The sequence below is a fragment of the Lissotriton helveticus genome, chromosome 3_1 (assembly GCF_964261635.1).
Source record: "Lissotriton helveticus chromosome 3_1, aLisHel1.1, whole genome shotgun sequence".
Classification (NCBI taxonomy): Eukaryota; Metazoa; Chordata; class Amphibia; order Caudata; family Salamandridae; genus Lissotriton; species Lissotriton helveticus.
In genome coordinates, this window is record NC_136061.1 from 1,587,066,054 (window position 1) to 1,587,091,465 (window position 25,412).

Genomic DNA, 25,412 nt, shown 5'->3' on the forward strand with positions numbered 1-25,412 from the left:
TTAGATAAAAATAAGTATTGCAAATGACAAATCAGCATCAGTAATCTTTATGCTGCAATTCAGTTCAAGGCCTGAAAGACAGTCATCAAATAAAGTGCACGTGGAGAGGAAAGATAAAAAACACATACATTGCATTAAAAAGAGCAGGTCACACCCACAGACTGAAACCACGTAAGAATTGCTCTAGGAGAAAATTTAAAAAACTGCACCAATAGAGATTATCCGCACTGGAGGGCGCACTTAAAGAAAGCAGCCACACCTGAACATACTTGCAAAGAATGGAGCCTTTGTAAAAATAAGAGTGCCGTAACATGCTTAGTATTCGAGGCATTTTTAAGAAGGGGAATTAAAAACCTTTTTGTAAAACACCTATAAAATCTTCAAAAGAATACAAAATGTGTAAATGTTTGGAAAGAATGTTTATCACAAGGGCATACCAAAATAAGATTAGGGTCATACTGGCCCAGAGGGAACAAGAGCATACTCTTAATCAATCCCAGCCTAAATCTGGTGAAGAAAGTCCTATCCCAAGATTTTGGGACCAACTCCAAATATGGGGGTCCATTAGGATGGCGGACGGATCGCCATCCCGCCCGTCCGCCACCTTTCTTCCCCCTGCCATATTACGATGGCGGGGGGGGGGGCCGTGGCGGAGGGGAAGACCGTCCGCCGCTTTTCCCCCGCGGTCGGCTTGTGACCGCGGCGGAAAAGGCCTGATATGGTGGCGGTGTCAGACACCGGCAGCCATATTAGGATGGCCTGTGAGGAATGCCTTTCCGGGGCGGCAATGCCGCCACGGAAAGGCAAACGGTCTTTGCTTTGGGGGCCCGTTGCGGGCCCCCAGGGCGAAGGGGGGGTGGGGAGTGTACATGGGGGGTACCCCCCAGCATTTCAATGTACACCATGACAGGCACCGCGCGGTGCGGTGCCTGTCATGTTGTGCATTGAAATGTACAACGTGCATTTTTTGCATTGCGGCGGCCGGTGCTTCAAGCACCGTCGGCTGCAATGTAAAAAATTCGGGATGCACCCGCCACTGTGGCGGATGCATCCTAATTGGGGGCACGGTTCCTCCGCCCTTGTGGCGGACGGTACCGGCCCCGACAGCCATCCTAATGGACCTCATGTTTCGAATCCTGAGACGGTTTGGACTAGCAGGTACTCCCTGTTGGCCAGTTTCTTCAGTTGCAACAGTTCTCTTTCCCCCCTTTTAAGGTCACTGAACCTGGATTTGGATGTTGGCTGGCTGAAGAAAAATATTGTGTCTACCCAACTGGCTACAGGTGGCCTTGATATATGAAAGCCCCGGGATACAGAGGCCCCTATCGCACAACAAACAGTCCAACATAACCACCTTGTGCAAACAGGCTTCAGGTTTCTTCCAAACTGAGCAACATAAGATCAGTAGTGCCAGATTGATATCATTGTCAGCATGAGGTACACCAAGTTTCTCATGAACACAGTACGTCGACGATCCCAGAGGTATGTCAATGATACGTCTACAGACTCTGTTCTCCTCACCCTGTAATCCAACAAGATGACAACGTAAGTAAGGACCGGTAAGCACTTCCATTTCAAAAGTTCCACCAGAGATGCAATAGGCTTATTGTCAATTTTAGAGGCGAGACTAAAAAGAAAACCAATTAAGTTGCAAAACTTGAGTTTCCTCTGTTTAATACTTGGGCCCGTCCCCTGGGAGTCAAATATAACTCAGAGGAAAATTAGTACCTTCAAGATATGGGGACCCAGTTTCCTCTGTTTAATATTTGGCCTATCCCCTTGGGAGTCAAATATAACACCTAGATAGGAAAATTAGTGCATTCTAGATATGGGGGCCCCCACAGCGCAAGAGTTTGCATCTTCACATTTTTGGGACCACAGGCCATGACAGAAGACTTGCCAGAGTTCATGCCTAAGCTATCCATCAAATTTACAAATATGTCTAAGAGTACCTGAAGGGCATTGGGTGTTCTGGACAAAAAGGACAGCATCATCTGCATACAGGTATTAGGAGAATACTCCGCCCATTTGCAGCTAGCATGTCTTTTCCCTGGTTGGTGAAATAAACATCCAAATCCTTAATATATAGTAACAATAAAATTGTTGCAAAAACACAGTCTTGCTGAACACCTTGGCCTAGGCCAAAAGTCTCACTAATTTCACCATTTGGCTCGAATCTAATGGAAGCGTTCAAGTCTACATGGGGGGGTCTTAAAAAGGTCACCAAGCCAGGGTCCAATCCCTTGGATTCAAGTGTCTCCCATATTTGGAGCTGACCACGCTATCAAAGGTCCATAAATGCAAGACAGACATGACCTCTTTTCGCTGTGACATATTTATTAATTAGCAGATATAGGTGGCACACTGCTTTTGGGTGCTGAAGCCAGTTCTAAAACCTCGTTGGACATTAGAAACAATACAGTTCATGGTGGACCAGGACATGATTCTATCAAGGACAACCCTGACAATAACTTTCACCATGGAATCAATGAGGGAGGTAGGCCTGTAACAGCTAGAGAAGGCCCTGTTACCCTTTTAAAAACGGGCCAAATTATGGCAGAACACCAGTTAGCTAGATGAATATATAAGTCTTTACTGACAAATTAATTTAAATAATGATAATGAGAGTCCAATCAATTGGTTAAAATCTTTACAACGGGAATCCAGGTTCTTCTCTAAGTTCAATGTATTTTTGAGGGCTCCAGGGCTAACACCTAATTAAAGTGCTATTTATTTATTTATTTAAATTGCAATATTTTTAGCAGCATGATTATTTAAAAGGCGTACCTTGGAGATGATATCATCAAGCTTCTCTGGATCAAGTATGCTCTCTTTATCTCTGTTGTGAGGTCCACTGCTGAGGCACGGATAAAGTGCTATTTGTCTAAAGTGCGGTATTTTTAGCCGAAATTATAAGAAATTGGAGGCCTACATTGAAGATCGTTTTATCTTGCCTCAAGGGCTGTAGATGGCCTGTTTACCTCTAGAACCAGCTCCACAATTTAGGCCTGTGTAAAGTGCAAAGTTTTAATAGTATGCTATATTGAGGTTTAAATTAAAAGGCATGGACTCCATAGGATAAAACCAAATTGATTGAAAAAATGTGATATTGCCTGGTCTCGGGAAGATAGGGACCATAGGTGTCATGCCATGCGCTACTGGCCTATACCCCCAATATGTATAGTGCTATGCAGAGTCAATTTCAAGGCCCATATGAGGTGCAAAGTTTTTAGTTACATGTCAGCTTAAAGAGCTTCTGGTTCACAATCCGCTGCATTGGTTGAGGATGCTATGGCATATTTCATGAACTCACAAATCAGGATGCTAGCTGGGATAATTCACCTCTCAAACAGGCATGACAGCGTCTTGATAGGTCCTGATGTTTAGGAAACTCCATATTTGCCTCAGCCATAACCTTCTTAATGCGAGCAGCTTTTCGCAGATGCCTAGAGTATGGGCCATGGACTCCTCTCCTTTGGTGCAGAAGCTGAATTTTCTGTTGAATTCATCAGAATTCCTCAAGTTATACCAGTATGTTTTCATGGGGATTAACCCAAATCTGAGTCTCATCAATAGTTTTACCAAATAGTAATGAGAGGTAAATCAACAGGACCCCTGCCACTTACAGTGTAACTGCCCAGGCACCGTGAGCTAGTTACCTCAGAGCCTGCGCATCCTGGTCTCTCAATATTAATCTTGCTTGCTTAGTCAGCAACTTTGATAGTAGGGCACAGTGAGATCACTTGACAAAATCTCTCTTTTCCATCATCCAAGTAGAAGCTGAACACCATTGCGTCCTAGAAGGACTTTAGATCCAGGGATAAGACTTGCTAATTGCTGTCCTCCTTCGAGGATGTGCAAGGATTTGCCCACTTAGAGAGTATGCTGGACTGCATCTTTGGAGAGAAGGATTACTTGACTGCCAGTTGGGTACTGAACCCAAATGACTGAAAGCCCAGATGGCTGAGATGAAATGTGTGGGACAACCATTGAACTACACCTGCTATAGTGACAGGAGCAACCCCACAGTCAGTTGCTCAAAAGTTACCATCATCTACATCTTCCTCCATTGAGGGTGAGCCAACTTTGTCCATCCTCTCCGAACCTGTGTGTATGGGAGCATGTGTGCACCTTCCTAGCTGCAGAGAGGTCTTAAGGTTCATACCACTTAAGCCACTGGCCAGGGGATTTAGAGAGGTTGCTAGAGGATGTATGTCATTTAGGGGTCCCAGCTGTGACCACTAGCACTCCCTTTGCGACCCCTGGCCTCAGAGATGGCAAAATCAGTGGGAGGAACACAAGGGCAGCTCGTCCTTATGGATGTGGGTTGGGGCTCTACTTTCCCTGTTTTCTGTCAATTTTGTATTACACAAATAGGGAATAATACTTTATTATTCACTATTAGTGTAAAAAGAATGGATTGCAACTAGATGGAATATTATCCTCCCTGACAGCAGAGGTAAATACAAAATGCTTTAACACCTTCAGCGCTACCGCGTTTACCTGCCCTGCGCTGAGAAAGGAGTAAATGGCTTGTTTGTGACAAAGCCAGCTCGTCATGAGCGCAGGGCAGGTAACGCCCATGACGAGCTGGCTTTGTCATTAGCGTCGAAGTGGTTAAAGCATTTTGAGTGCGGGTTTGCAAGTGAGGTTGTGCCTATGTGAGAGTAAGTGAATGTATGTGAAAGCGCGCATGTGTGAGTGAAAGTAAAGGTTGAATGGCCTGTAATTTAACATCTGCTGCCCTTGGCATTTTAATTAATTGGCGGTCATGGCTAGAGGAGGTGCTTTAGTTCGGTACCATTGACCACCTCTTCCTAGTCTAAGTAGATTAGGATATATCCTTGTTTGAATCCAAGTCACTATTCCAAGCTGTACATTGTGTCCAGCTCTGCCTTGACATCTCGCTGGCAGTTTCTGATGCCGCCTAACTTGTAGACACCCCTGCACTGGAATATAGTGTCTGCCATTGGTGCATCCCAGATATCGGCCACTATCCTAATTTGCATGGGCATCAAGGTTTATTGCTTCCTTAACCAGCTATTATACCTTATGACTAGCCCTGTGGCTAGTATAACTTCAGTATACTGTGCCTCTCTTACCAGAAATCAGCAGCAAGATCCTATCCATTGAAAAGGATTATTTTTGCCACCTTGGGCAGTCACTTCAGTTGCTTTGGAAAGTAGGTCCAAGAGCAGTTCTGAAAGTCCGCAATTGTTTTCTTCTAGTTGCATTGAAAACCCATTAAATTTACTCCACTGGTACTGTAAGTAAACCTCTCCAAATAAAATACTGACCTGATAAATTTCCTATTAATATTGAAAGCTCAGGACTGTGGACATAATTCCTTGTACTACTGAGATTAGGTGCTACTGTGGTGATGCAATTCTTCAGCAAGGATTGTTGGGTTGTATTTTTCCCTACGGAGCTGCAAATTCCTCTTTGCGAACACTGACCCTTAAACCACATTGGCTGCAGGATCCCTAGTTAAATCTTTTTACACTGCACTACAGTTTGTAATAGGACGTTTAGTGGCACTTGATGTGTGATGGAGATTGCGCCATCACTGTTTGATTTGGCTTTATAGGGAATGTGGAGATGCGCAGTACTGCTAGGAAACCTCAAACTACGGAGCATTTGCAGTAATGGAGTTTGAACCCATTCTGAAAATGATCTCCAGATCAATGGTCTTGATAGCAGTATGAGCAGTAAAGGGAGAAACTACCAATTGTTAACTTCTCATTACAGTGAAACCAATGTGGTTCTACAATGATCCCCTCAGCAACTTAATCTGAGTTTAGTAGTCCAATCTCAACATTATCTTATAGAAATACAGGATGAGCAAAATGAGTCCCAATCTCCTGAAGAGATTTAAAGTATATAATACAAAGCAGACAACTAACTCTATGATGGTGAGGCAAATAATCAGGAAACAGAATTGAATATTAAACTGCAAATGGTTCTCCAAAGCTAGCATGAACATATCTCTCCCTACAATACCTTAAAAGGATAACCCTATACTAACAAGCAGTCAGTAAAGGTGAAATCAGAAAGGTGTCAGCTATAGGAGTCTTCAGTAGAAGGCACTTTAACTATGGACCAAGTAGCATAAAGCGACTCAAAACAGAAGCAGAAGCAGAGGTCTGTACCCCATGAAGTCCTAAGATGCCTCTCTTGTCCCTCACTACGGTACAAAATAAACTATCATTTGTATTCAGGGTAGATGATCCCATGTGACTCTTGCCAGTAAGTTTGCATGGCTCCAGCACAACTGAATACTTGCACCACCTTTCCCACATCAATAAGTTGAAACTTCGCTCGTCCTTGGTCATTCCTCTCCTGTTTCATGAGAACTTGCCTCCTTACTTGTTACCAGGCTTTTTCTTGCCAACTGGGGGAGAGGGTGTAGCCTTACGGCTAGAGCAGACGACCTCGAAACTGGGGAACCGGGCTCGATTGTCGGCAACGGCGCTCAACATCCTGTGATTCTGGGCAAATCACTTACAGCCTGATTCATCAAGCTAAATTGCACTTGCAAAGGGCAAGATTCTCAGAATCTTGCCTTTTGCGAGTGCAATTTTTGCATTTGGGATTCATCATCCCAAATGCAAAATTCGCTATTAAAGAATTCGCACATTTGCGAAGAATTGCATTTAAGGAATCTCTATTTGAGATTCCTTAAATGCAATTCATGAATCATTTTAAAATTGCGAAATTGCAATTTTGGGCCGCTATTTACCGAGAGGTCAGACCTCGTGGTAAATAGCAAAAACTTAGAAAAATGCATTTAAATGCATTGTTCTAAGTTGCATGGTACACACACACATGTCCTTTGGACATGTGTGTGCGCAACACCAATGTAGATTACATTTCAGGGGTGCTACAGGGTGTCCTTTGGACACCCCTGCACCCTTGAAATCGCATCCTCATTTGCGATTAGCTAATTGCTAATCGCAAATAAGGAATAACTCCCCATGCATTCCTATGGGCCTGTAGGCCCATAGGAATGCATGGGGAGTTATTCCTTATTTGCGATTAGCAATTTGCTAATCGCAAATAAGGAACATGTCGGAATCGCAATATTTTTTGCAATTCCTACATGAATCCCGTTTTGCAAGTCCTTAATAGCGATTCCTTATGAATCGCTATTAGGGGCTCGCAAAACGGGAGAATGATGAATCTGGCTGTTAATCTCCACGTGCTTAACAAAAATGAATATGTCCATCTGTAACAAAACTGGTGCTCATGTAAAGCGCTTTGATACCTGATATCTTTGGGTCTAGTTCGCGCTATATAAAACTCTAAAAAAAACTTCAACTTCTCATACCTTACTATCTAATGAAAACAAAACGCTTCTATGTTAACTAATGAAGCATTGTCCATGCCTGCAGTGGAAACAAAATACAAGCAAATGCATTCTACGTAGAAGGTTAAATACAAATTACATGTTAGAATGTAAGCGTGAGCTTGAACTGAACTGGTTTCTTGAGGTCCACTCAAGTCAACGTTAACAGTGCACAGGGTTACAGTATACATTTACAAATGTAAATGCATAACAAAATGAAGGTTCTTAACACATGAATAATGCAAAGACTAGTATGAAATATTCGTTAAAATACTCTCAGGTGAATATAGTCATGTTCCACATAAATTGTAAACATTAGTTACACATCTTTTTTATCTCATTAGTTTCAAAGTAAATCATGTCAGAAACTTAGATTTCATTTACAGTATTAATGATTTAGTATTTCAGTTTCTTCTATTTGTTACATTTAAACACACAAGTTATATCGTATCTGTTACCGTTGGAGCCCTTTAAAAATATAGTATCCATTTTCTTTAGTAACATTAATCACACAGAATATATTCGAGTGCTGACTAATCATGATTATGAGGCACTCCTACAGTATCTCAGATGTGATCAAAAATAAACTTTTTCCAATACCCCCTCTAATGGCGAATCAAGCCATCACACAATCTCTTAATCTTATCTGTTGATTTTATCAGATTAACCAAGTTAAACCTTTGCTGTGGTAATTCCTGTGCTCTTTAACGCCTCCAAACGCTTCTTCTCATGGTAATACACATTCTATTTCCTTTCTAAACTCAAGTCTTCCCTTTTTCAACAGACACCTTGCTTTGCCTTTTATCTCCCATACGCCTTCACACCCACAATCAAGATTACTGCACAAAAAGCAATGTTCAACAACGGTTTCAAATGGCACTCGTTATACAACTTCCCAAGCCCGCAAACCATCTACCTACAACACTAAATCCATGTCCAACTGAATCCACAACACCTTCTGCTGCCAACCCTCCTTATGTAGGTCAATAATATTCTTTATGAACTTCTGTAGGTACTTTCTATTGTCAGGGATGCAAATGTCACACTTTTGAACCTTTAACATTCAGCAGATTCCGCACTCAGTCAAGAATGCTTTATTCGATTGTTTAAATAGACAATCATAAAAGCACAATAGAAATACAATACTATAATTCATACAAAAACATTTCATACATAAATAAGTTTATGGTCCAGCATTTAAAAAGTTAAAATAGTGTTAAACTAAGAAAAGCTCTTGACACAGTATTTCAAATCGTGGACAGTTGCTTCCTATGGAATAAGACTTTTTTCAGGAAAATCAATATCCTAAAATCCATATGCTCATTATCTAAAAATTGTAGAGCTAACAAGGCTGGTCGACATTGGTGTAACCCATGTTGTTTTAGAATAGGCAGTAAATACAAAACCCTTACAGCAGTATAAAATTTGCAAAAGAGGGTAACATGGATCATGGACTGTGGGGAAGACTCATCACAAGGGGAGGCTTGGAGATTTTGAGACCAGTCATTAGTTGTAGGAAAGGTGACTAGTCGATGGAAGACTCCAAGCCTAAAACGTATCAATAAGAACCTGTCATAAACGCCTTGTACATAGGTTAAATAAGGTTGAATGTTAAAAGTAGTTAAAACCATCTGATTGTGCAGAACAGTAGGTTTTAAGATCTTAGACGATAATCTACCAGAGTCTAGCAGCAGCATAACCTCTGTCCTTAGTTTTTTCCTTGAGGTAAATTTAAGGGTGCTAGGGTCAGTAATAAACTCAGGACGGCCAAGATCTTTAAAAAAGTCATACACATATCCTGACTGAGACTGAGTTCAATGTCGAGACCGACCTATTGGTGAGTTTCGATGTTGAGTCTCTTTATACATGTATCCCTCAGCAGGATACTCTGGACTGCATAAGACACCTACTTGAATCCAAACCACCGGATACCATCACTCCGATACCTTTCATCATGGAGTGTGCCAGACTAGCCATGATGGAGAATTATTTTCAATATCAGGATGATCTCTATCTCCAAGTCTCCGGGACATCAATGGGGAGTGTCTTTGCCCCCAGTCTGGCGAATCTGTATATGCATCAATTCGAGCAAGATCATGTTCTGAACCACAGCAACCCTTATTTCCACCAGGTGTTGCTGTGGCGCAGATACATTGATGATATCATTGTCATATGGAGGGGTACCACTGAGGAGGTTATTGACTTTCACACGTGGCTGAACTCTAGGAACCAGTATCTCCGTTTCACAGTGGAATATAGCAAAGAGCGGCTACCATTTTTGGATCTCCTTATTTTTCCGGAAGAGGGAGGGCTGCAGAGCCGATTGTATAAGAAACCCATGGCTCGCAACTCCCTACTGTCATACCGTAGCTTCCACCCACAGTCATTACGTGACAATCTGCCAGTGGGCCAATTTCTGAGGGTCCGGCGAAACTGCTCCTCCAATCACTTGTATGAACAACATGCGAGGGAATTATCGTGCAACCTGAAGGAGCGGCACTACCCTAATCAACTGATACGTCGGGCTCACAAAAGAGCCTTCAATAATAATCGAGAGGCATTGATTGAACATCGACACAACAAAGCACCTTCTGAGAGGCTCACGATGGTACACACTTTCAGCACCAGATCGAATTTGGTAAAGAAAACCGTGTTGAAGCACTGGAAAATTTTGAATACAGCGTCTGGTGTCATACCCAGGCCCCTGTTTGCCTTTAAACGAGGGTCCAGTATCAGAGACAGCCTGGTCCACACAAGACCGCGGACGCAGAGGAAGGAAACTACCACCACCCTGGATACCATCTGGAATACTACTCCGGTTCAAGGGCACTACCCCTGTGGTAATTGTACGTCCTGTCCACAGACCCGCAAGACCGTCTCCATTGACATCGGAACTTCGAGACCGTGGAAATTGTTTAATCATACCAACTGCAACTCGGAGAGATTGATCTACATGATCACATGCCCATGCGGTCTGGCCTATATCGGACACACCACCAGAAAAGTCAAGCTGCGTATCAGCGAACACAAGAGCACGATACGGTGCAATAAACAGTCCACCTGCCTGACGAACCACTTTCTAATCAAGAAGCATAAAGCTGACGACCTGAGGTGGGTGGTTTTGGAACAACCATTCATCCCACCACACATAACAGATATCTCAAGGTTTCTTTTTATCAAGGAACAGCGCTGGATTTTCAAATTAAAAACTGACGTCTCGGGGCTGAATGACAACATACCTTGGGTGTCCATCTGACCAACTGGGATTCTCCTAGGATGCTGTCTTCTATAATTTACCAACCCTGCATACTCTAAGATGGCTCGATTGACACTTTATAGGATGGAGATCCCTGTAGTGACCTATACAAAGTGTAGCACTTGTCAGTAACCCTTCAATATTATTCCAACATGCCAATAGGAACTAGGTTAGGCATTGGTCGCTCTACTGCTGCTCCCATCATATCTAAGCTATAGGTTTAGCTAGCTCTGTTGCCAAAGGTTAGGACTTATCCAACCCATAGCGACCTAATCTACCAAGGTTTAGATCCATTCTTTATACAAGGTTTGACATTCTGACATACAGTGCCCTTTTTCCAAGTGTTTACACACTGCGCCAACATTTGCACCATAGCCTTAACAAACTTTTTTGCAAGGAACATTAGCGTATAATAGATGGGTGCAGCGCCTTATCCACTTATTGTCCATTGAGTATATTTGGTTCTGCCATATGGGCGGTTTATGATTATAGAATCACCTATTGCCGCTTTGAGATTGCCTCGGGTAAAGATGATTTATCAGCAGCTGCTGGGAAACGAGGCATCGCTAGACCACCATTGGCCTTGTCGGTGCATTGTTTACATACTGCTAGGCAGGCGCGCACTACGGACGCCTGGTCACCGAATCTGGGGCATGCGCTACCTCTCCGCGCATGCCCAGCGCGCGCGCCGCAACCACAGACACACCCCCAGTACGCGGTGGCAGGCTTCACAGTATCGCGCATGCCCGGTGTTTTGTACACTGTAGGCTGAGTAGCGTCGCTCTGCTGCGCATGCGCGTTGTATGGTTTCGCGCAATATCGACAACGGCGATAGGTCAACAGCTGTTGCCGTTTCTGCCAATTAGGCTGGATATATAAAAACACGAGCCTGACCTCTCCTCGTTGCCTTCCCTTCGGCTCTGGTGTCTGCCGAGAGGTACCGACGGAGAGGTGAGTAGACAGACCAGGGCACGCTCCTCCAGGCTCTTTAGGCTTACTGAGGGACTCTTTACCTATTAGTTTATAGTTATGAGTGTAGGTTGAGTTTTGTTTGTTATTCCCTCATAGTTAAGCACAGGGCTAAGGTCCTTTCACTCAGTTCTATCACCCATCAAATTTCACTCTTGAGCAACACAGTTTATTTCTATTTCTTGATTGTGTTAGGGTTCTGAGTGATCAACTAACTGCCTACCTCATAATTTTTATGTGGGTAATGGGGATATACACTCCTGGTTGACCCAGCCAGTCAGAAACCAGACACTAGCTTTGTCTATCAGTTTCACCCTCTTTTGATCTCCATGGGACAGCGATCTTTGTGGGTAGACACACAATCAGTTTTTTACATGCACAGATAGTATAACTTAACACTGACTAGGGAGACTTTAGAGACCCCTGAGTCACCTTGGCTTACATGCTCTATTTTTCTGTGCACAGAGCAGGGCCTCATTCTCCGAGCCGTTGCCGGGTGAGGTGAGGTTTGACTCCCACATACTGCTGGGTAAGTCTTATACACTTTTGGAAAATAATGTTTAGCAATGACTGCTGTTTTACTCTAAATGCAACCTTTACTTTGTCTGGCGGTTCTAGTACGAATTGGCCTAGCTGAGTCTAAAAAATGTTTTGTACATGTGACAAGTTTGTTATGTTTTAGAACAAACAGTAGTTGTGGTTTTTGTTTCCACTTACAGGATCACATCCTCTATCCAACTACTGATTCGGATGGATACGGTAGGATGGTCTACATGACCACTTCACCAGTTGGGACAGTTTGTTAAACAAATGATTTGGTCTGTCCTTTTCTTTTCAATTTACACATTAACATTTGAGTGTATCTTTGCAGTAGCAACATCTTTTGTATCTGGCCCTGAAGAATGCCGGTGTAGTTTCACCGTAGGCAGAAACATGTTGGCCTAATCCATAACACAGCAAAGCATCACAGTGATTTTTTCACACTGTTTTACACTTCTTTTTTAACCTGGCGTCCTGGTGAATATCAATAAAAATGTTTCTTTTGCCTCGACCGTCATTTTAACATCACCTATTTCATTCCTTATTTTTGCACTGCACTTTTTCAGCACCACTCTGTGGCATGGACACTTTAACAATCTGAACCAGTAGTGTGTGTTGTCTGGCCAAATCATCTGGGCTTTGACTCACCACTCTGGTTAGACGTCCTACATGACGAGGCTCCGCCAAATGGGTGGGCTGATAGGATATCGACCAGTGGCTTGTGTCATGTGACCACTAGGTCTGGGTTAGTGCAATGCAAAGGAGTGGTCTCCTATACAAGACCTTTTAGACTCAGCTCTGTTTGCCAACAGACCCTCCAACTCTTTGTGTTCGTTATACACATATCTTAGCCATGGTATCCTCATTGCTCCTTCCTGGTTCAAAATATCTGACAGAATTTCTCTATTTAGTTAGGCCTCATCTTTTGACCACAATCTGTGCCATAAAAGCACAGGTTCACGTCTAATCAGATCAGAGATAAATGCAAGCCCTAACTCAGCATGGCAGACGCTTGCAGAGGAACCTTTCGGTAGGCATAAAATATATCTTAGAAAAGAGTTTTAAACTCGCTGGATTAGGAGCAGATCTACAAAGCCCCAAACCCCGCTTCCATAAATGGCCGCTGCAACACACTCCGCTTTATAGATTTTTAGAAGTTCTACAGGGGGTCTTTTTCCCAGTTTTCTGGCAAAAGTAGTTAAAGCGGATGTTGTGCGTAAAAGTACCAGCCTTTTAGCTAAAACTGCTTGAGCCCAGGTATTGTTATGGGCAAAAAGAATACCCAAACATGAGAACTTCTTTGCAACCCCGATCTTTTGCCCTGCCACATACATATCCTTATGCTTCTTGATGCCAGTACCACAGCGCATAATAAAAGTTTTGGATGAATTTACTCGTAGGCCTAGATCTTTCATGAAGAGAAAAAAACTATCCAAGACACGCTGAAGGTCTATTTGGGTATGAGACATCAATACCGCGTCGCCTGCATACAGGAGGGCTGGAATTGAACGGCCAGCTACTAGGCGAAAGTCCTGGTTATCCTTAAGAAGGCCTCCCCTAGATTCCGCACTCTTTTCCAAGCAGAGTGTCTAATGCAAGCTCGTTCTGCAAAACCAGAGTGCTAATAGCACCCGTTTCAGTATTTACAAGCAATAAAGTTTCAGCTGTATTAGTAGACAACTTATCAACTACAGTGGTAAGTGTTCTAATCTTAATGCCATTCAAATTCACCCCTGGATGTGGAATAAATAAGCCCAACATATCTCCCATAATCTCACCAGCACTAGCACCTTGTTTGGACCTAGATATCTCCACCCCCACTGGATGATCAAAATTTTCCACATGATGAATCTTCGGAAACATTACTTCTACATAACATGTGCCATACCATTTTTCTCTGCAACTTAAAATATGCATTCTTGTCACAAATAAATTTGACTTCAGAAATCATGGAGTCTGTTCCATTCAGAAACTACTTCCAAGAACCTCAAACCCCAAAGGTATGATCACACTCACTTTCTCTTACAGGAATAGTATCCTATTCATTCTAATCATTGTGTATGCAAAATTTCCCTTGGTGTTGCCAATTTAATGCCACTGATCCAGTGTTTCCTGCAGCTTGATGATCTACCTCTTCCTGACACTAACTCGTAACAAAATCTCCTTTAGCTGCATCAGTCTTTACTGTTCTATATCTATCTTCTACTTGCTCTCAGTATTTCCTTTCGATGTCAGCACGGGCACAGGAGAAGTTGTACCTATGTGCATAAGCAGTGTCTCACATTTTAATCGGGGCAAAATATCTACGAATAGTTTCTGCAACCTGAGCATACCAATATCGGCTCTAATGTTCGAACAGCGGAATTTCTGAAAAGACCAAATTGTAATTAGAATGGTAATACTGAAAATGACCATGGAAAATACTGAACAATAAGCTACAAGTAATGCTATTTGTCAATGGTATGTAATGCCCTCAGTCACATAAAAAGTTAACTGCATGAAAACATAACAGTCCCTTGTTTCTATTGTATTGACGTCTGAATAAAGCAAATTTGTGTAAGCATTTAATGTTTAATGTCCTCTAGATAAATCAGTATGTAGATTCTTCCCTTCTAATGAATATAACCCTCTACCTACTTTGTGTGATGATTTCAGAGGAGATGTATGTTTCTCTTCTTTGACCTTCATCAAACTCAAACATAATCCTACATTTTGCACTATCAAACCTAACACTAAAATTAATAATATTGTGTCTATATGTTCCTATGTCTACGAGTAGTATTATTTGATTCCATACTATTTAAATTGAGACTAAGTGGGTAGGGAAATAGCAGCAACAGAATCTTCAATGTTGGTCTAGACGTGTGTCAATAGCAAAACAGTCTTTATTTGTGCTCAACTTTAGTGACAAATATGCACAATCTTCATAAGGCTTCCCAAACCCTTCTCTGTATTCTTCCAAGTGTCAACACTGATTTTATTCTTCCTCCATGTGAGGACCAAGTTCATTAATAAGCATCTACATGCTCATTATTCTAAGCCCACCAACAAGTACAAGAGACTTTTATAGATTCAGATAGGGAAATTCAGTCTCATTCAGCACTAAGTTCCTCAAAGCACTCAGTCTTGTTGGATAAGGAAGTGCAAATGTAAAGAGATAGTTCAAATCAAGCTCCAAAAGTTTCTGAAGAATTTTCACTATTATTCCAGAACATACAGAAGTCGCCCTCGTTGTCATCAGTAGTGAGATAAGTCCACTCATGAGAAGAGTGCCTCTCACAAGGTACCCTCGAACTTTTAGATCTTTTGAGATTTGATCCTTCACTTTTATTTCTACTCAGCTCTGATTCACCAAATGCCTCCATTATGGGTGTAAGACTTCTTTCAGATGATAACTTTACCCTTCTCCTCACCTTACTCTTTGGCCAGCTTTCTTCCACCACTACTCGTGATCGCGCAGCACTAGTTCCTTCTTTGAGGTTAGAATCTGATCAGTTCTCCAGCACAGCATCAGTTTCATCAAGTTCAGATTTGGCTTCAGATTTGTCGTGACCCCATTTTGATTGTTCAAGAGCTGTCTAAGGCTCTATCTGGTCCCATACAGCTTGGCTGACCTCTTCCCGTGGCCTTTCGACCACTGCTGTCATCTCTTCTGGGAGAGGTGCTGTTACACTTTCGAGGGAATATGGGACTCTACGAGAGTTGGACGCATGCATCCAATTAGGAAGACCACCACATTTCACTCCAGTCGTAGTGGCCAAGATCACCTGCGTGGGACCATGCCAATGAGGTTCAAGACAGTTCTTCCTAGCATGCTTCTTCTCTACAACCGGGTACAAAAGGGGGTGGTGATGGACGGAGCATCAGAACCAATCAAACACTCACACCCAGTCAACAGATCTGGGTTTGATCCATCACCGTTCTTTAGCCCACTCTTCCACCCCAGTTCAGACATGGCTATATGCAAATCAGTCTGACCCTGTGCCTCATGGGAACAGTCCAGCCCGAACTGCCAAGCCATGCCTTCCCTGGACCGGAAACAAGCTTCCGTCGACCGGTTTCTGGCATTCCAGCCGTCTTCAGCCCGGCTTGCTTGAATCCAGTGGCAAAGTGAGCAAGGGACTCACGTCTGAGCATACCTTGCCACACTTATGGCGGCCAAAAGCGGTACAAAAGGGGGTGGTGATGGACGGAGCATCAGAACCAATCAAACACTCACACCCAGTCAGAAGATCTGGGTTTGATCCATCACCCTTCTTTAGCCCACTCTGCCACCCCAGTTCAGACATGGCTATATGCAAATCAGTCTGACCCTGTGCCTCATGGGAACAGTCCAGCCCGAACTGCCAAGCCATGCCTTCCCTGGACCTGAAACAAGCTTCCGAGGACCGGTTTCTGGCATTCCAGCCATCTTCAGCCCGGCTTGCTTGAATCCAGTGGCAAAGTGAGCAAGGGACTCACGTCTGAGCATACCCTCCCACACTATTGGCGGCCAAAAGCGGTACAAAAGGGGGTGGTGATGGACGGAGCATCAGAACCAATCAAACACTCACACCCAGTCAGAAGATCTGGGTTTGATCCATCACCGTTCTTTAGCCCACTCTGCCACCCCAGTTCAGACATGGCTATATGCAAATCAGTCTGACCCTGTGCCTCATGGGAACAGTCCAGCCTGAACTGCCAAGCCATGCCTTCCCTGGACCGGAAACAAGCTTCCGAGGACCGGTTTCTGGCATTCCAGCCATCTTCAGCCCGGCTTGCTTGAATCCAGTGGCAAAGTGAGCAAGGGACTCACGTCTGAGCATACCCTGCCACACTTATGGCGGCCAAAAGCGGTACAAAAGGGGGTGGTGATGGACGGAGCATCAGAACCAATCAAACACTCACACCCAGTCAAAAGATCTGGGTTTGATCCATCACCGTTCTTTAGCCCACTCTGCCACCCCAGTTCAGACATGGCTCTACAACCCAGCCACCAGGACTAAGGTCTTGGCACTGCTCCAGATGTGACAGTGTTGTCACCGCTTCAACCTGATGAAACACAGAATGAACCACTTCAGCCAATCTTTTACAGTAATCAAGCACCAAATAATCTGTGATATTTACAAGCATATTTGCAGGCACAGCAGGCAACCACATAGCCCTCGCCATGATTATCTCATGGGGCAACAGTCTTGTTCATAGATCTGGGACTCTGCAAAGACTCATCAGCACAAGAGACAAAGCATCAGGCAATTTCAGAGATGTTGAAGAACACACTTTAGCCAACCTGTATTTCAAAGTGCTGTTTCTTGTTACACAGTACCTGAAGCTTCCGGCCGCTAAATGCAACATAATCCCTGCTCCACTTGTTATTCTGCACATAACTTTCTCAGAACCTCATTATTAAAATGAGTACCTCGGTCTGTTTCCTAGGTGGATGGAAATCCAAATCTCGGAATGAGTTCCTTCAATAACAGCTTAGCTACAATGAAGCTATCTCATCTCCTTGTCGAGTAGGCTCACACCCAACGTGAAAAGACACACCCCACTACTAGGATGTACCTCATTCCATTGCATACTGGCATCTCAATGGAATCCAGCTGTATTCTTTTGAAAGAATCTCCAGATTTCCATATTTGACTCAGTGTAACAGCAGTTCATTTTTCCACATTAATTTGCTGGCAAATCACACATCAGTAACACAATGCCTCAGCCATTGCTCAAAACTTCGGGTGAAACCAAGTCTGTCTAAACAACCTCACCATGACATTCTTTCCAAGAAGCATCAACCCATGATAGCACCTCATCATCGGTGGCAATAAACTATTAGGCAATAAACTATTAGGCAGTACTGGTACTTCCATCTCCTGAAACCCAAATGTCATCATCTTGTTCTTGACGTAACTCACATCGAACGAAGACCGCGAGAAGGAAAGACGCTACGAAACTAACACCCGTAAGATTTCCCTGATGAAGGTGCAAGGGGCGTCGAAATGCATTGGAATTCTATTAATATGCCTCATATGACCAATAACATTTGGAAAATGTGATTTAAAACATGCCAAGATGAAATAAATGAACTTTGGAGTAAAGATACACAAACTTTCCAGTAAAAATCATTCTTATGTAAACTTTGTTGTTGAATTTAGTTCAACCCAAACACCGGTGCCAAGGGTGAGAGACCTATGGATAAGTAGGTCTGCTACACTTTGAATTATCTATCACGCTCCGGGCGGGGAGTGATACCCTTGAGCACGGATTAAGTCCAGGATAACACACGGCTGTGCACATCCCGCAATCTCAAGCTAAGTATCATCTTGTTTCACACATTTTGCTGTGATCCAACCTTGCTGTTCCTCCTCAGTAACGTCCTCTTGCAACCTCTTCACTTCCTCCCATGGGTCAGCAATTGTCATCAAAAGGCTGGAATTGATTTCATCTGTTCCCTCTCTTGTGTATTCACCATTAAAAAGTTTAGTGCACAACAACGTACAACTGTTTCTGTATATCAATACCCAATTGTCACAATATAATTTGCTTTACAATGGCCAGAGCACCAAACAACAGCCACTTGTGCTGGCATCTGCAGGGCCTCTAACTGTTTTCTCACGTTTTCTCCATTGCTGATCGGGAACTATGATGAGGACATTAATCTCCTCTGAGACCATAACTGTCCAAAGTTTTGACCGACACCGAACCCATACTGACTATCGGTGAATATTGTCACTTTTAGCAGGTCTGAAATGCAGGGTGCTTGGGAAAGAGCAATAAGTTCCACCTGCACTGAGAATACACCTTGAAGCTTCTGCCACTCCTGTAATAGTACAGACAGCATAAGCAGCCCTCAGGTTGCCCTCATTGTCACTGAGATAAGGGCCATCCCCAAACACGGCATAATCACATTTAGGTAATAGCTTGTAAGAAATGTCGGGACGGGGCTTGGTGCAGAGTTTAGTGACATTGAGACAGTCATATTCTACTTCAATCTCATCGGTATCACAATCAGGTAAAGGGAGCAATGAAGCAGGGTTCAGAACTGAACATCTTTTCAAGGTAACGTTCTCAGCTGCCAAAATATTCTGCTCATACCTCGTGAGCCTACTATTGGTTAAGTGCTGAGTACGAGTTTGAGTGAACAATATCTCGACAGCATAGGGTATGTACACAGTCACATGTGGCCCATTACAAAGCACTTGCATCTCTTTATGCTGACACCTGTTACAGCAACGGATTTGAGTCATCCGGGCAAAGCTGATGCTACTGGGTCTAGAGTAGCTGAAAAACAGGCAACTAACCGGTCTACGGGCACTTCCATGATTCTGTGTCACTACTGAGATTGCACAACTTTCTCATTCATTACAAAACAAAATAAAAGCAAATGCATTCTACGCAGAAGGTAAAGTACAATTACATGTTAGACTTTAAATGTGAGCATGAACTGAACTGAACTGGTTTCTCAAGGCCCACTCTAGTCAACTTTAGCAGTGACAGGGTTACAGAATATGTGCCCACATGTAAATGCATAACTGACTGAAGCTTCTTAACGCATGAATAGTACACACACTAACACGAAATATTAGTTAAAATAATATTAAGTGAATATGTCATGTTACATATAAATTCTAAACAATAGTTACATATTTTTTTCACCTCATTAGTCCCAAAGTAAATCATGTCAGGAACTTAGATTTAATTTATAGTATTAATGAATAAGTATTTCAGCTTTTTATATTTGTCACGTTTAAACACGTTATAATATTGTATCTGTTACACGTGGAGCCCTTTAAATATACAGTACTTCATTTTCTTTAGTAATGTTAATCACACAGAATATATTTGAGTGCTCACTAATTATGTTTATGATGCACTCCTACAGTATCTAAGATGAGATGAAAATTATACTTCTCCAGCAGTCTTGTGTAACCATTCTTTTGCAGCTTCTGCTAAGTGATCTGCCATGCTGGAACATTGGACAGAAAATCACGAGGGCCTTTTAAGCCATGAAAATGCTAAATCCAGCCTATTACAATAACACCTGAGACCTCCAATAACCCTTTGCTGTTAATGAACCTTCAGAAGCACCTACCCCTACCTCTAGCATTCAGTCTTTTAAAGGGTGTGTCATCACTAGGCTCCTTCCAAAGCTGTCACTGGTCATGGGACGTTACTTGGCTAATGCATGAAGCATGATACTGCTAGAAAAAAACGGTTAACTTTCCTTGGTAGGTTAATCACTGTCCTACCACATTGACTCACATCCATCCAGTTCCAGGTACCCAGGACCACCTGAAAATCCTATGTTAGTTCTTTGCTATATTTTCTATTGTGTACTTTCACCATAGCTGTGTATGCTCATCCATATGCCTCCGTTTCACTTTGTCCTCATCAATTTTAGCATTAAACGTTTCAAGAATATTTTTTACCTGCAACTTCCTAAATCCTTTTAGAGAGTTTTAGTTCAATCATTTACTTTTTATGAATAGAGATATTTTTACTTTAAGTGTTTTAGTGCAATTGTCATCTTCTTATTGGTTTCTGCATCCCCAGCACCGCATTTAGGGCCAGGTGTAGGAAGCGTAATTACGGTCGGTAACGGACGAAATTACCGAATTTTGGCTGTTACCGACCGGAATTAGGCTTTTCATATGTGGGTGGCTTCATTTCAGATTCGGTAATTTACCGAATTGGTATTTAAGAATTCGGTAAATTACCTTTTCTTAAAAATACCGAATCGGTAAATTACCGAATCTGAAATGTAGGGAACACTCAAATGAGTGCTTTTCCCATCTTAGGATTCGTTATTTACCACCAACTAGAAGTTGGTGGTAAATAATGAAAACCTTAGAAAAACCATTTTTTTTGCTTTTCCAACAGTGCCATGTTGCAGACATACATGCCCTTAGGGCATGTATGTCTGCAACATGTGCACCCATACACATTTGAGGGGTGCAACAGGGTGTCAAAGTGACACCCTGCCACCCTTCAATGTTTCCCCCATTTACCGAATCGGTATCGGTATAATGAATGGCAATTACCGAATCGGTAAATACCGATTCGGTAATTACCAAAACTTACCGATTCGGTAATTTTTTAAGAAAAATTACCTACATCCCATTTGCCTGTTCTTAAATACCGAATCGGTATGATTCGATATTTAAAAATCGGTAATCTGGGAATACCTACCTCGGGCCCCAGGTCTTCAGTTCAGAGCGTGGTCTGCTCTTTATTAGCGAGCCAAAGAGCACTTTGAATCGTCGCTCATGTGCATCAGTCTGTGAATAACTTGACATGATTCTTGACAGGGTTTTAATGTAGTGAACTCTACTGCAGCCTTTCACACCCCTAGCCACTCTCCCTCTGTTTCTCACAGTTATGTTGTGTAGAAGAATGGTGGAGACATACCAGTCTCAGAAGATTGTATTTGCTCTTAGGGAGTCACACAGTTATTTGCAAATTATTTTTTTAAACATTGCAACTTTGTGTAGTTTTTAATTTCCCACTTCAAAACGTGGATGTGAAAATTGTGACTTTTGAGGTCAATTATTTCATATGTACCTTTGAATTAACTATAAAACATGATTATGCAGAACGCATGCATTGCACATTAAATTTAATTTTCTACTGCATAGAAAAAAATATCTGAAAAATGTAACTTTCTAATAAAACATTTTGCATACCTTTCCTAGCATGGATTTAAGTGTATAATAGAGAAGTAAAGTGAATCATGCTCCATGGATTGTGTTGGATCTTACTGCTCTGGTGCAAAATGGTAAAACTGTGTCCAAAAACATGAGTGTAGTTTTGAAGTCAGGTCCCAAACAAGCAATAAGAAAGTACATTCTGGTTTTCTGCACCAAGCTCACCAAAGGGGTTTCATTACAATTTGTGTGTAGAAAATGTCCTCGTGTTTTGTTTTCCTTAAATTAATACTGTCAAATGGAAGCATACTGAGTTGTTTTGGGAAGAAAATTCTAAACAGTCATTTGTTTGATCAAACATATTACTAGAATATTCTGTAAAAGAGATTGTTTTTGTATTTTAGGCATTAGCAAAATTAAGTTGTTCAACTTTTGAAGACCTATGTTTTGGTTACATAAATATCAGAATGTAACCAGGGCATGTTTTAAATCAATCAAGAAAGGTTTGAAAAGTAGCCAATTTAGCTTTGTTACTGCGGAAAGAATACAGTGGTAGACTCTTCAAGATGTCTTTGTTAACTATTCTTACAATTTTTATGTGTTGCAGCCTGAAACTATGGTAGTGTCCACGCCTTCAACAGAAGAGATCAATCACAAACCTGAGCCAGTTCCTCGAAAGAAAAGTGGGATTATGTCAAACTTCATTCCTCTGCCCCATGCCCCTCACGCTGCCGCATTGGCCAGCCTCCACAGAAGACTGAGCTCTGCTGACTCCACAAAGACTGCCTCAGGCCATACCTACAAGCACCGACCCAGCGTCTCGATCAAAACAGAGGACCTGACAACATATCACCGGGCTTCAAAAAATGAAATGCCTGCCCCAAACGCGAACAGCAAGTGGTACCCAAGACATGTGCTCAGTGTGCCCAACATGCCCATGCGCAGTAAAACTCCAACACGGAGTGTGGTGTCTGCGCCTACCTCCGAAAAATCTAATAAAATGCGGTGCAAACTTATGTATGATGACCGACAGGTTTTCAATCTCGGCACCAGGCAAAAAAGGCAACGATATGTTACCAAGGATGGCAAATGCCGAGTAAACCTTGGAAACATTCAGGAAAAAACTAGGTTCTTATTTGACTTTTTCACCACCATAGTGGACCTGAAATACCGTTGGTTTATTTTTCTATTTATGACATGCTATGTTGTGACTTGGGTCATGTTCGCTGTTATCTACTATGTGGACGCCTTGTTAAGGGATGATGTGAATCACATAGCTGACATAGAGTGGAAGCCTTGCATTACAAATGTAGACTCTTTCCTTTCTGCCTTACTATTCTCTGTAGAAAGTCAGAGAACAATTGGTTATGGCTCACGAATGGTGACGGCTTACTGTCCAGAGGGCATCATACTTCTGATGATCCAATCGATTCTTGGATCGATGATTGATGCTCTTATGGTGGGCTGTATGTTTGTTAAAATCTCCCGCCCTAAAAAAAGAGCAGAGACTTTAATGTTCAGTAAAAAGTGTGTGGTGTCTCACAGGGATGACAAACTCTGCCTCATGTTTCGAATTGGAGACCTGCGAGACAGCCACATGGTGGATGCTAAAATACGAGCCAAATTGATCAAGTCCCGACAGACAAAGGAAGGAGAATTTATTCCCTTGGAGCAATCTGAAATCAACCTTGGCTACGACACAGGGGAGGACCGACTGTTTCTGGTGGAGCCACAGATCATTTGTCACATCATTAATGATCATAGTCCTTTCTGGGAAATGACAGCAGAGTCCCTTAAAAGGGAGGAGTTTGAGATCATTGTGATCCTAGAAGGCATTGTAGAAGCAACAGGTGGGTAAATAAATGCAAGTCTGTGCTAAAAGATAAGTTTGAACCATAGAGTAGTGATTTACAGAAACTACACTTATTGTGGGAGACCATATTCCTAAATATTTTTAAGATTTTGATTGAGTTAGAAAAATATATTATCAGGTGTGTAGTGTGTACACATATTAGATAAACAATAAGCTATATTTAAACAAAAACAACCCTTTTTCAGTAGTATGCACAATTCCAAAAACCACAAGGATACTGATTAGATGCTTCAACCTATTTTAGACCTTCTGCTGACACCCAACTCGGAAGTGTAAAATTAAGGGGTAGATTCATGCAAGGCCACCTCATCCTTCCTTTCCAGTGGTTACATTGTAATGCCCTCATATTCTTAACTGCAGCACACTGTTCTCCCTCGTTCCATTCCAGTCAATTCAGGTTGGCAGAATAGCGGTTGATTGAGAATGAATTCAAGATTCTTACGGTTGTGCAGCTTGATGAAAAAATACTTTGGTGTGACCTTATTGAACTACACATTGTTTCCCTGAAGTTGCCTTGTGACATTAATAGCAGTCCGCTGCCATTCTTGGGTTATTGCACATTCTTTCCTAGATGATATGTCCAAACTGCCATTACATTTAAGAACTTCTCCAAAATGATCTTGTAATTGTAGGATTCCTGTTGCAGGTCAAAAGAGAGCAACTGGACATGGCGCAAAATGGATAAAGACGTTGAGCATAACTAGTTACCTCCAAATTGTGAGCATTCATACACTTTCAACAGGACATATTGACACATTGGCCTAGTAGCCAAATATGACATTGATGTAAAAGCACTCTTCTAGCAACTGTATGGCCAAGCCATTCATTTCTCACCATCTGCCATATGACATCCAAGGAGCACAGGGTGAAGATCTATATTTATCCAAATAAACACTTTACTTCTGGGATGTTGTGACGGGGCGGGCCGCCCCTGTGTGGAGGGCGAGGATGGGGAATCTGTTACCCGGGACTGGTGGTCAGCTGTGCCCTTTTCACCCCTTTCTCTTCCCCTCCAGCAACATTCATCTCTTCTCGAGGAGGAGTGGTCGAGTCCTGACTATGCGTACCCTTGGGGGTGCGAGGCGGTATCGGGACTCTGCGCCTTTAACTCTGACAACATCATAGCAGAGACTCCGCCCATCACACAGGCCGTCACGCCAAAAGAAGGTGGATCCCGGAAGACGCCGGAGAATGTTTTCCCGGAGGACGACAGCGGTGAGGAGAGTAAGCAGAAGATGGAGCCGAGAGAGACCAGCAAAACGAAAGACAGCAAGCCAGGAGGCCAACGTTTCCGTGAAGCGCCCCGCCACGCTCCCGCGGGAGGGGCGTGGCTGACAAAGGTACGGGGCAAGGTTGCGGGGTGGGCGGGTTGGAGTGGCTGAACCACTCACTGCATATACCGCCTCACGTCTCCCTGCACCCCTTCCTCACGAGCACTTCGTCACCTCGAGTTGTACATACACTGTGGCACTAAAGAATCCCTCACTCCCGGTCCCTTTACGAGTGTGACAGAGAACGCTCCCCTGATACCTTTTCTTTTGTCCGTTTCCTTTTCCGGTGGTGTACTCCCGGACTCCGGCTGGAGGTCGACGGAGACTTCGCCATTCTGGCGGCAACTCCACCTGAACGTCGCAGAACCACCCTGGAATTGCCAGCATTCCCTAAAGGCGTCAGAACGGAGATGGACAAGTTCGCCCGTATCAGACTCTCTAACAGAAGAAAGAAAGCATATCTAAAAATAAAGCCCTCGTTGAAAGCACTTTTTCAGTCTTCCGACTCCGTTCCTTCCCCTGAGACTCCCACCCCGGT

The 25,412-nt window shown here is 42.9% G+C and overlaps 1 protein-coding gene across 1 annotated transcript in view; it reads left to right on the forward strand.

Annotated features, from left to right (window-relative positions):
* The window catches only part of LOC144825063 (G protein-activated inward rectifier potassium channel 4-like), a 102,425-nt gene that overhangs the window by 33,281 nt on the left and 43,732 nt on the right, over positions 1 to 25,412 (forward strand). Inside the window, exon 2 of the mRNA XM_078683972.1 lies at positions 22,338 to 23,580. Coding sequence (XP_078540098.1) covers positions 22,338 to 23,580 — 1,243 coding nt within the window. The remainder of the gene's footprint in view (positions 1 to 22,337; positions 23,581 to 25,412) is intronic.